Source organism: Tachypleus tridentatus, chromosome 8 (assembly GCF_004210375.1).
Source record: "Tachypleus tridentatus isolate NWPU-2018 chromosome 8, ASM421037v1, whole genome shotgun sequence".
NCBI classification, from domain to species: domain Eukaryota; kingdom Metazoa; phylum Arthropoda; class Merostomata; order Xiphosura; family Limulidae; genus Tachypleus; species Tachypleus tridentatus.
In genome coordinates, this window is record NC_134832.1 from 36,223,514 (window position 1) to 36,243,148 (window position 19,635).

At 33.0% G+C, this 19,635-nt stretch overlaps 1 protein-coding gene across 8 annotated transcripts in view; it reads left to right on the forward strand.

The window, feature by feature from the left end:
• Window positions 1-19,635, forward strand: part of LOC143222177 (FYVE, RhoGEF and PH domain-containing protein 1-like) — a 101,001-nt gene that overhangs the window by 69,135 nt on the left and 12,231 nt on the right. For all 8 annotated transcript variants that reach the window (XR_013012055.1, XM_076448251.1, XM_076448256.1 and 5 more), the window contains 4 exons: window positions 6,762-6,946; window positions 7,915-7,945; window positions 8,789-8,854; window positions 14,791-14,928. Coding sequence is in view for 7 of the 8 variants with exons in the window: in XM_076448251.1 (XP_076304366.1) it covers window positions 6,762-6,946; window positions 7,915-7,945; window positions 8,789-8,854; window positions 14,791-14,928 (420 nt within the window). In the remaining variant the exon portion in view is untranslated. The remainder of the gene's footprint in view (window positions 1-6,761; window positions 6,947-7,914; window positions 7,946-8,788; window positions 8,855-14,790; window positions 14,929-19,635) is intronic.

The following is a 19,635-nucleotide window of genomic DNA, read 5'->3' on the forward strand; positions in this document are numbered from 1 at the left end:
GAAAAACTCTTCATGTTGATTGATAAAAATAATTAAAATGTCTTTGCGAAATCTTCAAAATTACACATCAATACAATGTAACACATAATTATTCACACTTTTCATTGAAGTAAGATTCATTTAGTCCTCTACTCTACATGTTCCCAAACGTAGACCTCCTTTGTGATGATCTGTTTATGAATTCTTTCATAAGCTCTTCTATATTTATCTTGTCAACCTCATCTTTGTCAGTGTGACAAACTGCTACATGGTTGAGGTGGCACTGAGACATAGTTGACCTTAACCACGTCTTCAACCGTTTTAATGCAGGTAAGCTGCGTTCACATTCGCAGATGGATACTGGACATACAAGGAAACTTTTCATGAGAAGAAATACTTCACTAAACATCTGCTAGCTTGTTTCATACATATTACAGTAAGCATTCTTCACACCTTTCAGAGATACTGCTTTTGGTGTTCCTTTGAACATGGGCAACTGAAACTCGAGCTGTTGTGCAGAGATTTCTGGATAGTAGTTTATAAGTGAGTTATCAATCTTGCCAGATGTGATCATGTTCTCAAGTGCCAGATATTGCCTGAAGTCATTGTTGTCTGCATTGAATCTATTGGTCAGATGTTTTATGACTGTGTCCACAAATTCAAAATATTGGCTTCTGTAGTAATCTCTAGCTGTTGCAGATTGCTGTGCTGAGCCATCATCTGTGATCCTTCTGGGGGGGTCTGTGAATGCATGGTAGTTTAATAGGCACCAGATCTAGGGAAGTTACCTTTTTCTCAGATTCATCATATATTGTTTTGTAATTTTCCTCTGTTCACAATACCTGCAATTGCTCAACTGTCATTGCAGATGCTTCAATCATGCCAGATACTGTCACTGATTTTGCTTGGAATGCATGGTTAAGTTCCTCTAATGCAGCTAATGAATGCTGAGCCATCAACAATCCTAAAACTGTCTTTCCTTTGTCAAATCTGTCCAGCAGACCTCGTTTTTTCACTGCTACATCTGATTTTTCATTTGCTAATTCAGACAAAGAATCAACAATGTCACTGTAGTGATCATTAGTACATGTAATTACAGATAGGTGGCACAACCAGCGTGTTGGACACAGTGGGCGGATTGTCTTGTATTTGCCTGACCTCTGAAACAAGACACCAAGTTCATGTACCCACTGGATAGAATCTCGAACACATTCACAAGCTTCAACTGCATGTTGCATTATTAAATTAGCCTTGTGTGCTCTGCAGTAAAAAAAAAGCTGACGGATGCTTCTCTTTTATTTTTGTCTGGCATCCACTGTACGCACCACTCATGTTAGCGGCTCTATCATAAGTTTGTGCTCTTAATCCTGACAGTGGTAAATTGAGTCCAGTCAGTACATCAAGTATAGTTGAGGATATTGTCTTACCAGTTGTATTGGAAACACTGTACAAACCAAGAAATGTCTCATGGATGTCAAGATTCTCATCTACATATTGTACACATATTGCTTTCTGTTCAGCACCTGTAACATCTTGAGTACCATCAACCATTAATGCAAAAATTTTACTTTATTGCACTTCATGTGCTATGTTTCTTAGTATTTGTTGGCTGAACATTTCCATTATTTCATTCTGAGCCTGGGGTGATATGAATGTGGTTTTCTGTGACAAGTAGGTCGTCAACTCAGGATCTTCCTTTTCCAGGAGCTTCATTAACTGCAGGAAGTTCCCCTCCGTATCAGTATGTCCACGTAATGCTAAACCTTGACGCAACAAGAAATGTAAACTTCTGAACATTTTGGCTAGACTTCTTTTGCATTCTTCCTCCTGCTTCTTTTTTCCATCATGTAGCTGGACAGTCACTGGAGTTACATCAAGTGAACCCTCTGGAGATATAGTGAATCTGTGCTGAGAGGAGGATTGGTGTTCGTTGAATTTCTGTTTTGCCTTTTTCCAGTTGCAAAAACCGGTGGATATGAAGGTATACTCCACTTGCCTCTCCAATTTCCCTGTAAAAAGGCCTCTATTTTCCTCCTTGGCACAATGAAAGCATATGACGTTTTGAGTCTGATTGTCAAAGTGCAGCCATGGGAACTCATCAAACCACTTGCCCTGGAAGTTGATATTTTAAGATTTTGCTTTCTGTCATGGTATTAGTTGTGAGTCTGGATGGTATGGCTTCTCACACTGTATCTGTGCAGTGTCAGATTTTTCATAACTGCACAAACTTGTTTCACAACTATCTGTTGGTTCATGATGTAAAATAGTTGCACAAGCATTTTCAGACTCATCCTCTGATGAACATGATATTTTCTCTGTATGGCAAGTTTCTATTTCTTTGCTTGAGGTTGTTGGATTATCTGCATCTGCATTGCCACTTTTAGTACTTGTAACTGGCTTGCAGAACTGTCTAATATCGGAAAGTTTCAGACGCTTGCTTGTCATAATTGGAATCTGTTTCCCAGATGATTCAACAGGCTAAAATACAGTCTTTATTGAAAAACTCTAACGTACAACAAACAAAGATAGAATAGAATGGAAGTGGGACATAACTGTACAATGTATTTAAGTCGGACGCGCGAACCTCACAGTGACTACCGAGCTGAATGACTGCCTGGGCATCGCTGGGACAATAATGTGTGCTAGTTACAACACAAGTAATTGCAAGTTTCTCAAAAATACTTAAACAATCACAAATATATTATATTCCTGTTAAAGCTCATCAAAAGGCAAACACGTAGTGATATAACGTCAATAAACACATCTATTAAATAAAAACTGGCAATATAATTCAAATAGAGGCTTCAGGCCATTGAAATCGCTTCTTTTGTGTTCTAATTATACAAGAAAATACAATATTTTTACTATATATGATAAGAGAATATATTGTTCTTTTACTATAAAGCACCAGCACTTTATTAGAGGACAGTTTTAATCTGAAATTTTATGGATTAATGAGGGCCACAAACACAGGTCTAATGACCTCTGTTGTAAAATCGAGGCTCAGACTAAAGGGAGCGGAGGGGGGTGATGTAGGGCACATCTGGATCCAAGCGAGCAAGGGTGCATCTGGATCCGAGCGGCTCGAACCTGTCATTAACTGTACACTAAACGTACACTATGGTCAACGGCTTTAGCAGCTAAGGAGAGTAAGGTGTTCGACAATAAAACCGGTTAGACACACATAAGAACAAATGGCGTAGGAAAACCGCACAATATATAGTCATAAGATTGATGCAGCTACAAGCTACAAATGGCCTGCCAGATCTAGATTACAGGAGTTTATGCTTGGGAGTAATATTTTCGAATTTCATGCTCTGTTCAATCTGTTGTGATGAAAATTTTACTTAATCTTACACTATGTACAAGACGTTGGTAGATTCTGTGATGGTGCTTGCAAGCCTTACATGTATACTTAGGCCTACTGACTGATACTTACGAACTATCGCTTAGATCAAAAAGCTTAGAAGCACACCTATATTAAAGATGTACATTTCTGCTACTGAAAAAGCCTACATCTAGGCCTAATTATGTAATTCAATTGGTAAGAACATGAGAATCACAAGAACAAACACACAATTTGTAGGCTTGTCATGCAATAAAACAATTCAACAGACCAAACTGTAGGGGGGATGATTATATGCACCATACCCCCCACCTAAAGTGAAGGGGGGATGTATCCCTCATCGCCCCAGGTTTTATGCCCCTGCTAACGTAGATAGCCCTTGTGTAGCTTTGCAAGATATTCAAAACAAACCAAGCCTTTTGTACATCAGCATCATCCTCTTCATAGCTAGCAACACCAAAGACCTTAATATCATCTAAAAATGTAAGTAATTTATTAACCATTTCTTCATCTATGTCATTTATGTAAATCAAAAAGAGTAAAGGTCCTAAGATTGAACCCTGAGGTACCTCATTTGTAACATTAATCCAGTTTGACTGAATTCTATTTATAACAACCCTTTACTTTCTTCTATTCAGTTTGCTAACTTATCCCTCACACCTGTAGAGATAATTTGTTTTACAAGTCTTTTATATGGCACCTTGTCAAATATTTTCTAAAAATCCAGATATGCCAAATCTATACTTTTACTTTCACCTGCATAAGCAAAGACAGATTTCAAAGGCAAGGTTTTTCCTTAGTGAAACCATGTTGATATCCAATAAAATTTTAATTTTGTTAACAACTTTGCAGAACATCCTTTTTTTAGACTATCCATATCTTTTTCCATGACTAATGTAAAACTAATGGGCCTATAATTACATCACTTTTATCACCTCACTTGGAAAGAGGAGTGACATTAGCAAACTTCCAGTCCTCTGATATTCCCCACTAAATCATTATTGAGGACATACAAAAAATAGTTGCGAGTGGCTTGCATATCCAATCCTTAAATCTCCTTTAAAATCCTTTGGAGAATATAATCAGGCCCAGAAGACTTATCTTTTTCAAACTTCAAACGTTTTGTTAAATCATACAATGTAATTACCATCAATTTAACTGTAATATAAATATTATGGAATATTCAGTAAATATAAGATAAATTGGTGTAACTTTCATTTTCAGATGGTAAATTCTCTTAGAAAACTTTTTATTATGAGGTAACTGAATATTAATGTTTTGATGTTAAAGCCAGTATTCTCTGATGATTCAAGTTTATATCTTTAATAATATATAATAGTTTAAATAATTATGAAAACTATACACAAAAATAAGTACGGAACAGGCCAGCTGCACCATATAAGAACAATTCTTGACCCATATAGTAGAACAGCTATATTAATATGGTGTTAGTCAGCATGTGTTCAACCACTAAGAAACTGCCATCAGTTCCAGTTCCCAAGTATTCTTTATGTCAGATATGTAGCAGCTACTATTTTAGGTTGTGAAAGTTATTCCAAGTAATAATTTAAAGTTCAGTTATCTAAGTTACATTGAGGATGGCAAGAAATGCTTTGGCTCAGTACAGCCCCAGTAAACATGGGAATCTTTGCTGTAGAAAAGCATGCATCTGTAATACTGAAGTACAGCAGCTGAAAAGAAACATACAGTGAATCTATGTAGCTTTTGGGTAGCATGTCTTCTAATGGTACTGAAGGCTTAGTGAGGATCAATGTGTAATTGTTTGGAATCAGTCTAGCTTTTTAATGATTTAAGGGGTTAAGTATTTAATTACATGTATATAACTGGATAAAAATAAAATTCTCACTGCAGGACATTTTGCACAATTAAATCAGTTTTTATTATAAGTGAAAAATGAAAATATAAAATTTAATTAGATATCTTAATAGTAAAATGATCAGTTACTTTTTCTAATATGTAAAAAATATTGTGTTGTTGTCCCATTTTTTAGCAGAGTGTTTTGAAAGCTGTTTTTCTGTTATTGGAATGAAAATGAGCAGTGTGTATTGAAAGTTATTTGTCTGAAATTAACAATTAGTTTTAATAACATTTCTGTTTTTTATCTTTTTTTGTAACGCATGTTTAATTTTATCTCTTATTTGGCATCATGACCACTTGGTCATAGCTTGCAGTATCAAAGGATCAACAATATCAGTTAAGTGACTGTAATTGACTATTTTTAATAAGAGAAGGGCATTCAATATTTCCATTCTTGATCTATCCACCCCCAGTAGTATAGTGCACATATGATGCTTAAGGGCATCGTCATATCACAATTGAAAAAGATCTTTAACTGTTTACAGCAACAGTAACTCTTTCGTGGAAATGTTTATAAATACTGGCAATTAAGAAAGTTTCTTCAAATATTTGATAATAAATATGTAAATCTTTTAATAAATAAATTTTCCATAAGGATAATACTTTTTTTGATACTAGAAGTAATTATCTACCATAGTTAATACCAAAATTAAAATTTATTCAGTTTCGCAGGAACTTGAAAGATTAACTTCAAGTAATGTGGTTGGTCTCAGATATCTCATGCTATACTTGAATAATTTTAAAAGAGGAATATGGACTACAAGGAAAGTTAAGGTAGAGTATGTAGGTCATTTTAAGATTGTTTGTACATTTTTGAATACTTTTGTCATCTTTTTTAGAAAAGGGTGGATGTAGGGAGTAATCTATTGTAAAATTTTAGGGTGTTTTTTATTGTTATTCTTTTATTTTAGGAACTATTAGAGATTTTAATGGTGGAGGTTGGGAGGAACTTTTAATAGAAATATTTTTAGAGTGGTCTTATTATTTTTTCCTACTTTTAACATTAAAAGAACTTTAAAGGGTAACTACCTTTCCACAACTGGCTGGGAATAGTGAAAGGCAGTTAGAAGTTGAGAAACTGTGGATATGAGCACTTAAGTCTGCACCCTTATTGGATTTTAACTAGTTTTTTTTTTATCTGCTTTTGGATTTTGTTCAATAAATGGGATACCCTCAATGCTTTTGGGTGCTATTACCACAGACAGTTTGTATTATGACTGAAAAAAATGACAATGGAACACTAAAGTAAAGATAATTTTAAAGTTTAATTCATATAAAAAAGACTATATACATATGTTTTCTTCATTAATATTTAACCCTAATAACTCTATCTTTGTATCATTTTTCTGTTTTATTCAACTAGGTAAAATATTTGAAAAATGCTAATGGTCTTTTCTTTTTAACAGTTGTTTGTCTCACATATAGTTATTTAACTTATGATATTCGCTAGTAAAGAGAATTCCCAATTTAAAGAAAAATTTGAACTAATGAATTTCAAACAAAATGTTGTTTAAAAAATACTTTAGTGAAAGTTTGTGCTTATATTTTTTCTCTACAGTTCAATGATCTCTTGTTACTATGTAGTCAGCGTTTAATATCAAATAGAGTGGTTTCTGGTCCATGTTTCCGAGTGAGAGCTAGACTGAGCGTTGAAGGTCTTGTGATAGAAGAAGGTGACAACCTCGAAACAGCTAATACATTTTATATACGCAGCACTGGAAGGTCTATTGAGCTCTACACACAGTAAGAAATAAAACAGTTTTTGTTACTTTTGCAGTAATTAAAGTTAAGCTTCTAAGTTTGATGCTTAGTGTATTCTGCACTTCTGAGGAATTTAGATTTCTGTAGTAATTGAGGGGCAGACCTTCAAATGATGTAGATTTTGGATGAGCAACTTCAAAAATAAATTTTAAGTGAAATGTTGTCTTGAAAGGATTCAGAAGATGGAATGATTAATCTCAAATAAAGTTTATTCTTGTTTTATTAATGAAACAAAGGATATGAATGTATTAGTTTCAATTCCCACTTTTTAAAAAGGAATGGTATATGTATCAAACTGTTAAATAAGCTTTAACAAAACAACATAAGAGTTAAAAGTTAAAATTTGCACCATTGTTTTTCAATCAATGACTGAAAATACTGTATTGATTTTCAGTACACAATAATATTGAAGAAACTGCAAAAAATACAAGTATGAATACTTTTGCCAAGTTATTAGTAAAAACTTTGAAAAATAATGTATTGCATTTTAGAGCCAGCCTAGCTTTTGTAGAAATGTTTTCAGTCTGGTAATCCATCATTTAATTCTGTATTAAACATAGCTTAAGAGTACTGTCAAAACATAAATATCAGATATGAACGTTGAAACATACTTTATTTTCACCAACAGTGAGCAGTGTAATTTTTTCTTTACTTTATAATTCTGCAAAGAAGTATAGATATTTAAGTTGTTAGTGCTGTTGGTAAGCTCAAAGTTGTATGGTAGGTAATTATATGTGCTATGCTCACCACCACAAATATCAAGATCAGCATTATAAGTCTTTAAACTTACTGCTCAGCTCATAGGGGTATTTTATGTAGACATGTTTTTAAAAGGAAAATGTTTCATAATGTAGTGAACTTTGACTTTTAATGTGTGTAATGAGTTAAATAACACATGCTGTTTTTTCCTTCTTTGAGCAATTTATGTTAAATGTTTTATCTTTGGTCAGGACTCCAGAGGACAAAATGGAATGGATGGAGGTAAAAACCAAAATTTAGTGTCCTACTCTTTTATTTTAATTAGTTGAGGTTGAAAATTTTAAAACATGCCTGACCTGCAAGTAATTTCATTATTACTGACATAATTCTCTGTAATATCTAATCATTTTGAAAGTAGAAATAATTCAATCGTCAAGAGGTGTATTTATTTTTATGTAGCTTTATTTTTTATAATGTTCTTTTTATAAGATAGTATGCATGCTAATGTAACTGATGCATATGGTCAGAATTGCATTTTTGCTGAAACAAACAAATTAATATTAGTGTACAAAGGTGTTGCTAAGTGCTTAAAAGATTCAGTGGATGCCCAGTAGTTGTTGGGATGTATCTAACTCCTATTTAATCTTCCTTGTTAGATGTATTGTTGTTCATCTTTATTTCTTGATAATTTCTTGGTAAACAAGATATCCTTATTACTTTTTGGGGCTGTTAATGTTGAAAAACATTATAATTATTGATTTTCTTGTTAATTGCATATTACTAGCATGATAATGGATTTATTTGTATTTGGGTTATGATCAACTTTCTAATTTTGATTGTTTTTTTGTGACAGTTCTGGTTTTGATATTTTCTTTTTCTTTTATATATTAATTTCTTTCATAATTGTAATATAGTGTTAAGTTAATTACTATATATACTTGATGTAGATTATAGTATTCAGCTTTTTCATTAATATAACTTTATGCAAAGCATGTGAAAATCATCAGATGACATTAGCAATAAGTTCAATCAACTGTAATTCATATCATATAGCTTAAAGTGTACTTCTAATTTTCAAAGTCTTAATTTTATACATTCAAATCACACTTAAATCTCATTTTTCAGGCTTTAGCTAAGTCAGTACATGATCTGATTCAGAGGAAGAGTTCCTTAAGGATTGGTGAGAATTTGGTAAGAAAGCTGATTTTGCTGTTGGAGTATAAGCAAACTTATATGTGGCCTTACTGAGTGTTTGCACTTACATCCAAGTAACTTGAAATTTTACACTTTTTTAACATTCATTTAATAGTCTCACTATCTTTTGGAAGGGGCTGATAGTTTTTGTATGTTCACTGCACATATAATTTGTTTCTTAACATTTATTATTACACACTGTATTTTTTCCACTGAAGTGATACAACACAATTCAATCCATTCTGCTTTATTTTTATGATTATTCAAATACAGTAACCTCTTTATCTATATATCAGCTGTTCAATGCTACAGGTTTTCTGGACTAATTCATATTTAAAGTTTAGATTTTTTTTTGCTTTAAAGAGTAGATAAAAATACATTATTTTTGCCCATAAAATTGTTTTCACTGCAGAAATTATACTTCAACACAGATTATATAATTTATAATTTAACACTTGGGTAATTAAGGAAATCTGTTTCATAAATATAAAAATGTTTTTGATATTAAAACTTTGAAATATTACAATTCAACCGGAAATTTTGTATTCTAAATAATCATTAAAGGTAATTTTTTGTTACATTTTTCATACTTTAAAAAAATTCAAAGTATTTAAGCACATTTGAAACCTTTTAAAATAAGATGTTTAAAAGTATTATTGATAACCAAAAAAGGGTACTGTACAACATATTGTTTCACTAGATAGAAATTACATACATATTATGAACTTTCATGAATGGTTCACTGCAGTTTCTCAATAATATATTGAAAAGAGTTACATTAACATTCACAAATTTACTGATTCTTCACAGCAACTTTTTAACAGCACATTAGGAAGACTTACACTAGCACTAAAAAATTAAAATTCATGGTTTCACCACTGCATATTTTTATGAGTGCATTAGAAGAAATAAGCTAACGCTTAGAGGTTTGTGATTTTTCAGTGCAATTTTTTAAGAAGAGACACACTAAAATTCAGAGCTGCATGGATCCTCATATACAGAATTTAAACATTATGGTGGTATGAATTGTACTAACATTCAAAGGTTCAACAGTAAATTGGAAAGACCTACTATAACATTCATAAGGTTACTGATTCTTCACTGCAGATTCTTAACATTATTTTCAATTGAGAAGAATTACTCTGACATTCAAAAGTTCATAGATCCTCCAGTTTAGTTTCTCAGCAGTAAAAGTAGAATAGTTGCATTAACATTTACTAGCTTCTAGATCTTTCACTACAGGTTTTGAATAGAATTTTAGGAAAAATTACACTAACATTCACAAGTTCTTGTAATATCTCTGCAATTTTTTAACACTACTAAGATAAAAAATACTATAACATTCACAGGTTCAACAACACATTAGGAAATGATGCACTAGTAATGATAGGTTCATGGATGCTTCATTGCTGTTTTTTAACAGTGGATTAAGATCTTAATTTGTGTTTTTGAGAGGAAAGTCACTTTTGACTATCTGTTGGGTCGACCATAAGAAACCAAACTACAAATTTTAGCATGGTAAATCCTTAGGTTTACTGATATCCTACTGATGGGCTATCAGTTTGGAATAGTTAAACTAGCATTCACAAGATCTTGGGATCTTCACTGAAGTTTTCCAACAGCGAATTGGGAAGAGCCACAGTAACACTTTTAAATTTGCAAATCCTTCAGTAAATGGAAGAGTTACACTAACATTCTTAAGTTCATAGATTCTTACCTACAGGTTTTCAACAGTAAATTGAGAAGAGTTATTCTAATATTCATAAACTTTTCTCTGCTATTTTTCAACACTACATTAGGTAAAGTTACACTTACAGTGATAGGTTCACTCCAGTTTTTATAGCACATTGCAAATTTGGAAAAGATATCCAAACCTGCACAAGTTCAAAAATTATTCAGTGGAGTTTTTCAACAGTGCATTAACATTCACAACTATATATAGAGTCTTCCCAGAGGTTTTACCAACAGTATGTTGACAAGAGTTAAACTAATATTTACATGTTTGAAGTTTTTCATTGCTGTTTTTCAACAGAATATTAGGAAAATTTACACAAATACAAAGGTTCATTGGACTGTCAGTGCAGTTTTTCAACAGTAAACTGGAAAGAACTACACTAGCATTCACATATTTACTGATCCTTCACTGCAATTGTTCAACATTACATTAGGAAGAGTTATATTGACATTCTCATGTGCATGATTCCTTCACTGCAGTTTCTCAACAGTGTATTGGAAGGTAACACTCACATTCACATATTAAAATTTGTAGGTTCTTGGATCCTTCACTGCAATTTTCTAAAAACTATTAGAAATGTTGAAGAGTTATACTAACATTCAAAGGTTCATAGATCCTTCATTTCACTTTTTTACAGTACATTTTCTTGGTTTTCTTTGCTGGAGTTGTACTACAATATATTGAGAACCATTACTATAACATTCACAGGTTCATAGATATTTCACTCTACTTCTTCAACAGTACATTGGAAAGAGAATGTCACCATTCCATAATTCTTGGATTCTTCACTCTGTGTCTTCAAGGGCACATTGAGAATAGATACACTAACATTTGTAGATTCAGAGTTCTTTATATTCAAGTTTTAAACATTAAATTTGGAAGACTTACACTACCATGCACATAATAATTTCATTTACTGAACCTTTTTAATGATACATTAGCAATTTGAAAGAGTTACACTAATATTCACAAGAACTCCTATATTCTTCACTGCAGAATTTCATTACTAAATTCAAAAATCACTCTAACATTCATAGGCTCATAAATCCTCCATTGCAATATTTCAAAAGCACACTGAGAAAAATTACACTAACATTCAGTAGTTCATTGAATCCTCACTGATGTTTTTCAAAAATCAATTGCAAAGAGTTACAGTAACGTTCAGAATTAAATAGATCCTTAACTGTAGATGTTGGACAAAACCTTTATCAATAGAAGAGTTACTCCAACATGCACATGTTCATATATCCTTTACTGTAGTTTTTCTACAACACACTGGAAAGAGTTATGTTAATGTTCCATAGTTCTTGGTTTCTTCACTGAAGGTCTTCAAAAGTACTTTGGGAAGCGATACACTAACATTCACAGATTCATAGAAATGATTGAGAGGGTGGAAACTGGAGAACATCTGGGTGTAAATGACCATTGCTTTATTAGATTCAATGTTTTGCTGCATATGGCAATAAGAAATAATGATATTTTGGTTACAAATTTTTAGAAAAGCAAATTTTGAAGGTATGCAACAAGAATTATCTATGAATTGGGTTGTTGTGTTATGTGGAATAATAGAAATTTTTTAAAGATATATATATTCCTTATAGGAAGAAAAGGGTGGCTACAAGCAAAAAATTAAGTTGGTTTACAAAGAGTATAAAAGTATAAAATTAAGAAAAGCATTACAAATTTAAAAAAAGATTAAATATTCTGGTATTATAACAGATTTGGAAGATTGTATAAGATAAAAAAGTGGTCAAACAGGAAATTTGGACGTCGAAATGAATATATGAAAAAAACTTGGTTGAAAATTTAAAACTTAACAGTAAGGATTTCTTTATATAGAGAAAGGGTAAACAAAATGGTAAGATAGGGTTAGAACCCTTTAGGAATGATAAAGGAAGGCTCATGTGATGATGCTGAGATGGCTGGAATAATAAATTTATTATTTGTCAGTGCAGTTACTTCACACTGTATTGAGAAGAGTTACTCTAACATTTACAGGTTTGTAGATCCTTTATTACAGTTTGTCAACAGCATGTTCAGATGAATTACACGAACACTGTCAAGCTCATCAATAACTCACTACAATTTTTCAACACTAAATTGAGAAGTTACCACAGTATTCACAATTTTATAAATCCTTTACTATGTTTTTTCATCAACATATTGGGAAGAATTATACTAACATTTGTAGTTTCACAAATCTTTCACTGTAATTTCTCAAAAGTACATTTGAAAAAGATGAAATAACTTCCAACTTTGTGGTATCTTTGTTATAGTTTTTTTCAAATATACTTTGAGAAGAGGTACACAAAATTTATAAGCTTATAGTTTGTTTACTACTATGTTTTTCAAGAGTAAATTGGTAAACGTTATACTAACATTCACATGTTATAATTTTCACTGCAATTTTTCAACAGTGCATTAGGAAAAGTTATGCTACCATTCATAGTTTCATAGATACTTCACTGTAATTTCTCAATAGTACATTGGGATAAGTTACTCTAATATTAATAAGTTACTGTATCCTTCACCACAATTTCTATGCAGTACGTTATAAGATGTTACACTGACATTTACTGCATTTTTCCAATAATGCATTAGGAAGGTTTATACTAACTTCCAAAATTTGTGGAACATTCACTGGAAATTTTCAATAGTAGGTTAGAAAGAGCTCTATAGTGTTTCAATAGTACATTTGGGAGTTTACTCTAATATTAAGTTAATAGATACTTCAGCATAAATGTTCAACCAACTGTACTGTTTAAGCAACCAGAAAGTAGGACAGTTAAAGTTGTAACTGTTTGTACTACTGCTTGTTAATTTAAGTTTCAAAAGTAACATTGATTTATTTTTTGTAGGTTCTGAATAATTTATTGTTAGATAATTGAGGGTTGAATAATGTTTACAAGTTTTATGAAACTTTCATTTTAACAATATATTGCTTCACAAAGTGCAAATATGTGTAAATCCTCAGATGCAACTAATTTCTTTGTATATGCTCATCAATATATTAATATAAACCATTTATTCAATATTAGATATCATAGTTGAATAAAATAAAATAGGTTAAATTTTCTGCAGCAATTAACAAGTTTATCATACAACATATAAAATATATGTTCAGTGCAAAGTTCCAAAATGATAGTTCTGTTTGAGTGTAATGAAAAGGAGTGCTTGTAATTTTATTAATTTTTTTTATTTATTATTCACCATTTATACAATTACTATAAATTGTTTATATGACAGTTTTTGTTTCAATTTGAAATTAGTACTCTTTCCAGACCAATTTTATGTTTGTGTTTTGTTTCTATACAAAACTCTTTTCAGTGGCTTAGTGATAGCTCTGAGGGCTCACACTGCTTAAAACTAGGTTGTGATAATTGCAGTGAGCACAGAACAGGTAGTCACTTGTATAGCTTTATGCTTAACAATAAACAAATAAACCATACAAAACATGTAGTTAGTGTTAAAATATCAGGAGTGCAGTTATTCATCAAATACAATGCAAATTTTAGAATGAAGAAAAAGTAACTGTGCTATTTGTTTACTTGTTTATACTTAAGTACAAAGCTACACAAAGGGCTATCTATGATCTGCCCACCATAGGTATTGAAACATGGTTTCTAGTGTATTAAGTTTACAAAGGTACTGCTGTGCCACCAGGGAGCATAACTGTACTCAAGAGTTTTTTCTAATATGTATGTTTCAATGCATACACACACACACACACACACACACACTTTTTCATGGATTGCTTAAATGAAACTTTTGATCTTCACTTAAATAAGCATAATATTTTTCAGTTACTGAATTAAACATGTACCAATAATTCACTTAATTTATTTGTCTAAAAAAAATAGTAACTGTATTTTTAATGAAATAAACATAGTATCAAGGTTTATTTAAATTTAACTTAGAGGGCAATATCTTATTTAAACATGACACTGTGAAATATGACACACACACGTTTTGAAACTCAAAATGGCATATAAATATATAATCAAATTCTTATGCCATTAAAACATACATTTATAGGACATTAAACATTGATTAATATAATGAAATTTATAATTCTAGTTGAAACTTGCATGCTACTAAGCTAAGTGAAGGTATGATAATTGGTGTGCTTGATTTACAAAATATCTTTCGGAAGCTCCAAGTTTTAGTTGTTAATATTGTACTTTGTTTGAATAATTAGTCACCAGATGTCATGGAACTGGGAAGTCAAGCACCAATCTTCATCAAACAGGATTCAGTAAGTCACTGTATGGTGTGTGGTAGCCAGTTCAGCACTTTTTCCCTAAAAAGAAAACATCATTGTCGAGCCTGTGGAATAGTAAGTCATTGAACAACTGATTCTGATTTTCATTTACTGTTAAGTTTTGTTTGTTTGTTTGTTTGTTTTTTTCAATCAGTTTTGTGATTTCTATGTGCATAAGGGATAAAAAATGACAATATTAGCTTCAGTAAGCTCAAGACAACATTTGGTTTCATGAGAACTGTTTATTTATACATTATACATAGCATAAGACACAATTCATATAATTTCAACAAGTGACACATTTGTGTTGAATATTGAGAACTGTGTTCTATAATTTCACATTGTAAATTAATATAGGCAACCTGTTAGAACTATTAATGGCAGGCACTTATAAACTGCAATTTATTTTGCAAACAAAACAGTTTGTCTTCAGTTTATATGGTGATTGGTGAATTCAAATTAAGAGATTTAAGTATAGTTTTATCCTGTAATTACTATCCTAGCACATTGGAATGGTGCATGTACCTATGTTGGAAGAAGTGTTTATATTAATGAGAATAGATTAAAATAAGCTGAAAGGACATTATCTTACATAAATAGGATATTGTGAGATAGAACACACACACATTTTGAAATTCAAGATGGATCAACTTTTATAGTGGTAATGAATGATGTGTATGGATGATTATTTACCAACAAAAGCTTGATTTCAAATTACAAATAATGCTAATAATAACCTTAATTACAGGTTTAGGGTCTGTTAGGTTTAGAAGGTCATCAGGTTTAGGGTGTTGTCAAAAGTTGTTGGGTAGGTGATAATTTCCTTCAAAGGTTGTAAAAGATTCTGTGTATAGAAAAAGAAAAGCCTCAGATGTTGTAGAGTTTGGAAGATCATCAAAATTAGGGGTTGCTAGCTGGTTGCTTGGAACAGAAGTGAAAGCCTTAAACTCTCCATAACTACTGAATTTAGGAGAAAGGGAAAAGGGCTTTGTAAGTGTAGAAACATGACTTACAATTGTATCAGAGTTTCTGAAAATGGTAGGATTCTTGGGTTATGTGTTAGGTTCAGAGTGTAGGGAGAAGTTTTTAGAAACAGGAATGGAAGCCATAATTTCCACATAAATGTGACACTTAGAAGAATGGACATATCTAGTTCTCAGAGACACAATGATAGAAATGGGGCATGGAAGTATCAAATGTGTGGTATACAGATATATGCTCTTTGGATTGAATCAAAGGGAAACTATAGCTAGTGATAAAGAATCAGAAGTTACAGGACAGAGAAGTAATTTCTTTGAAGGAAAGATGTAAACCATTCTCTACCAAAAAATATATCTTGTTTTGAAGTTTTAAGTTGGTGTTGTAAAGAAGGTATTAGTGTGAGGTATGTTGGTAGAGGTTGTGTGAAAAACCATTAAATTTGTCTGTTTTCTGGTTTAAAGAGTTAGTATCATAGGTCTGTTGTCATAAAAGTAAATCAGTATCTACTGACTTCACAGTAGATGATGCTAGAGAAACAAAAATGAAGGTTAGTACAGTGAACAAAAATATGTACTAGTAAGGTTTGTAGGTTATTAAAGCAACTAAGCCATTATTCTATGTTGTTTTAGGTCATAAGTCCCAATATGAATAAAGTATTTTACAGACTATGGCAGTAAAGTTAGTGTCTACAAGGCCAAGTAACGTGGCTCCACCAATTGAATTAATTAAAATATTTTGGTCATTAATATAAGAAATGTGTTGATGGAGGATTTCACAATAAAATATCCAAAATTGGCAATGTAAGATGAACGAAGATGTAGTTTACCTTCAGTAAACCAGGGACCATGGTCCATGAGTGGAATATAAATTTTGTGATGGTTTTCACACAAGATTCAAAACTCAAGTACTTTAAAATAGTTCACTATTCTTTGTCTTGTGTGCTAACTTTTTAATCAGAATTTACAATTTACATAGCATATTCACCATATATCTTGTAGGTGGACAGGTGACCCACTCCCATTACTCTCTTCTTATGAGAGAGTTAAATATTCATGTTTTGCAGCTCAGTTATATGTAGAATTCACATGTTTACAATACTTTATATATTTTTCTTCAAAGGTTTGATTTGATTTGATTTAGTGTTTTATGGCACAAAGCAGCTAGGCTATCTGCGCCAAACGTCCGGTAAAAAGGTAAAAATAAAGTAAATGTAGTAAAATACGGAAAAGGAAATGAAGGTAAAACAAAACATCATTGAAAAACAGACAAAGTATAAAACCAATGTTGACACCTTGTCTACTATGTTAAGAGAGAAAGCAAAGTAAAAGAAGTTGTAAAGTACTTACTCTAGCAAAATAGTAATGAGCATAACCCGCCAGGAAGACTAACAGGTAAGTTCAAGAAGACCGGCAGTCAATGAAGATGGCCTTTCCAGTCCTGGTTCCGGGTTATGTGTCATAGCAGCCATTATCAAAATGTAAAATAACAGAAGTTTTAAAAGACACATAGCAAAATCGTAATAATGAGTAGCCAAATGTCCAGTAAAAAGGTAAAAGTAAATGGAGTAAAATTTGTAAAAGTAAATGAAGGTAAAAACAAAACAGCAATTAAAACAGAAATTGGCGTAAAACCAATGTTGACATCCAGTCTACAAAGTTGTAAAGGACTTCCTGTAGCAGAATGGTAATGATCATAACCCACCAGGAAGACTAACAGGTAAGTAGAAGAACCACCAACAGTCACCTGAAGTTGGTCTTTCCAGTCCTGGTTCCGGGTTATGTTTCATTATGGCCAGTACTAAAAGGTAAAGTAATAAAAGTGTTAAATGACATGCAGCAAAAGTGTAATAACAACTACAAAGTTGTAAAGGGCTTCCTGTAGCAGAATGGTAATGATCATAACCCGCCAGGAAGACTAACAGGTAAGTATAAAAATCACCGTCAGTCACCTGAAGTTGGTCTTTCCAGTACTGGTTCCGGGTTATGTGTCATTATGGCTAGTACTTAAAGGTAAAGTAGTAAAAGTGTTAAATGACATGCAGCAAGAGTGTAATAACAACTCGCCAGGACGACTAACGAGTAGTTCAAACGGATAGTTCAAACAGCAGCGTTAGTCACCTGAAGTTGGCCTTTCCAGTCCTGGTGTCAAGTTATTTAATGTTCTGGCCATTTTCCAATGTCAAATTGAATTATAGAGAATGAAACTGTAATAAAGGAACCACAATTAAAAAGGTGTAATGAATAAATATGCAACACTTAAATGAGATTAAAAAGATTAATGGCCATTAAAAAACTAAAAACTTTATCAAGGTGGACAGTGTCACCATCACCAATAACACTGTCCAATGTTACTGATAAACCCTGGGAAAAAACATGTTCAAAATATTGCCGTCGTTGAGAATTGTAACGATGGCAAGAAAGTAAAATGTGGCTGATAGTGATTTGAGTGTTACACAAACTACACATTGGTGCATCAGTTCAAGATAAAATAAAACGATGAGTTAAAAAACTGTGACCAATGCGTAGTCTAGTTAGAACGACTTCCTCCTTCCAAATTTTACGGAAGCTAGATGGCCAAAGCCCAATATAGGGTTTTATTTGAAAAAGCTTGTTGTCATGTTGCTCACTCCAAGTGGACTGCCAGCTGGCACGGAGCCGAGCCTTGAATACAAGACCATGGTCCATGTAAGGAATAGGCACAGTGATGATAGTGCCGAAGCAGATAGATTTAGCTGCCGTGTCAGCAAGCTCATTCCCGCGAATACCAACATGGCCTGGTATCCAGAAAAACTGGATAGAAGTAGCAGTTAATGAGAAATGGGCCAGTCGGTTTTGAATATCAGCGAGAACAGGGTGTGAGCCAATGTGTAGCGATTCCAGGGCCTGTATAGAACTAAGCGAGTCAGTATAAATAGTGCAGTTGGAGTACTGCTCAGCTGCAATATGATCCAGGGCAAGAGATATGGCATACAGTTCAGCAGTGAACACAGAAGCTGTAGAGGGGATTCTACCGTAACTACCGAACCGCAGCAAACCATAGCAGAGCCCACTGAATTACCTGATTTGGAACCATCTGTATAAATGGGAACGGAATGATTGTTTGAAAGATGTTCATGAAATAAAAGACGGTACTTCCAATCTGGAGTATCTGCCTTTTTCAGATGACTGAAAGAAAGGTCACATTTGGGGGCTGTAATAAGCCATGGTGGGATGAGCTGACCTGTGGAATCTGCAATGTTATCCAAGGACAGACCCAATTCATCCAATTGTGCCCGGATGCGAAGGCCAAACGGAGCAATGGCAGATCGTCTGTTCTGAAAAAGTACGGCCCACCGAGGAAGGAAAACACATCCCCAGGTGAGGATGCTTTGTTAAGGAACAAAGTTTCGAAGAATATTGTAAAGATAGTTGCAAACGGCAAAGGTTCAGAGAAGGTTCATGAGATTCAACGTATAAGCTTTGAACTGGAGAGGTACAGAAAGCCCCAGTGCAGAGTCGAAGTCCTTGGTGACGAATGGGGTCCAGCATCTTTAAGGCCGAGGGTCTGGCAGAGCCATAGACCATTGATCCATAATCGAGTTTTGATCGAATAAGAGCACGATATACCTTTAATATTGAACATCGATCTGCTCCCCAACTGGTAGAAAAGAGAACACGGAGGATGTTCAGTGCTCTTGTGCATTTGATCCCGAAGCTGCTTTAAGTGTGGTTTAAAGGTCAGCTTATGGTCAAAGATAAGCCCCAACAACTTGGTCTTAGGGACCACTGGCAGCGAAACTTCACCGATATGAAGTATAGGATC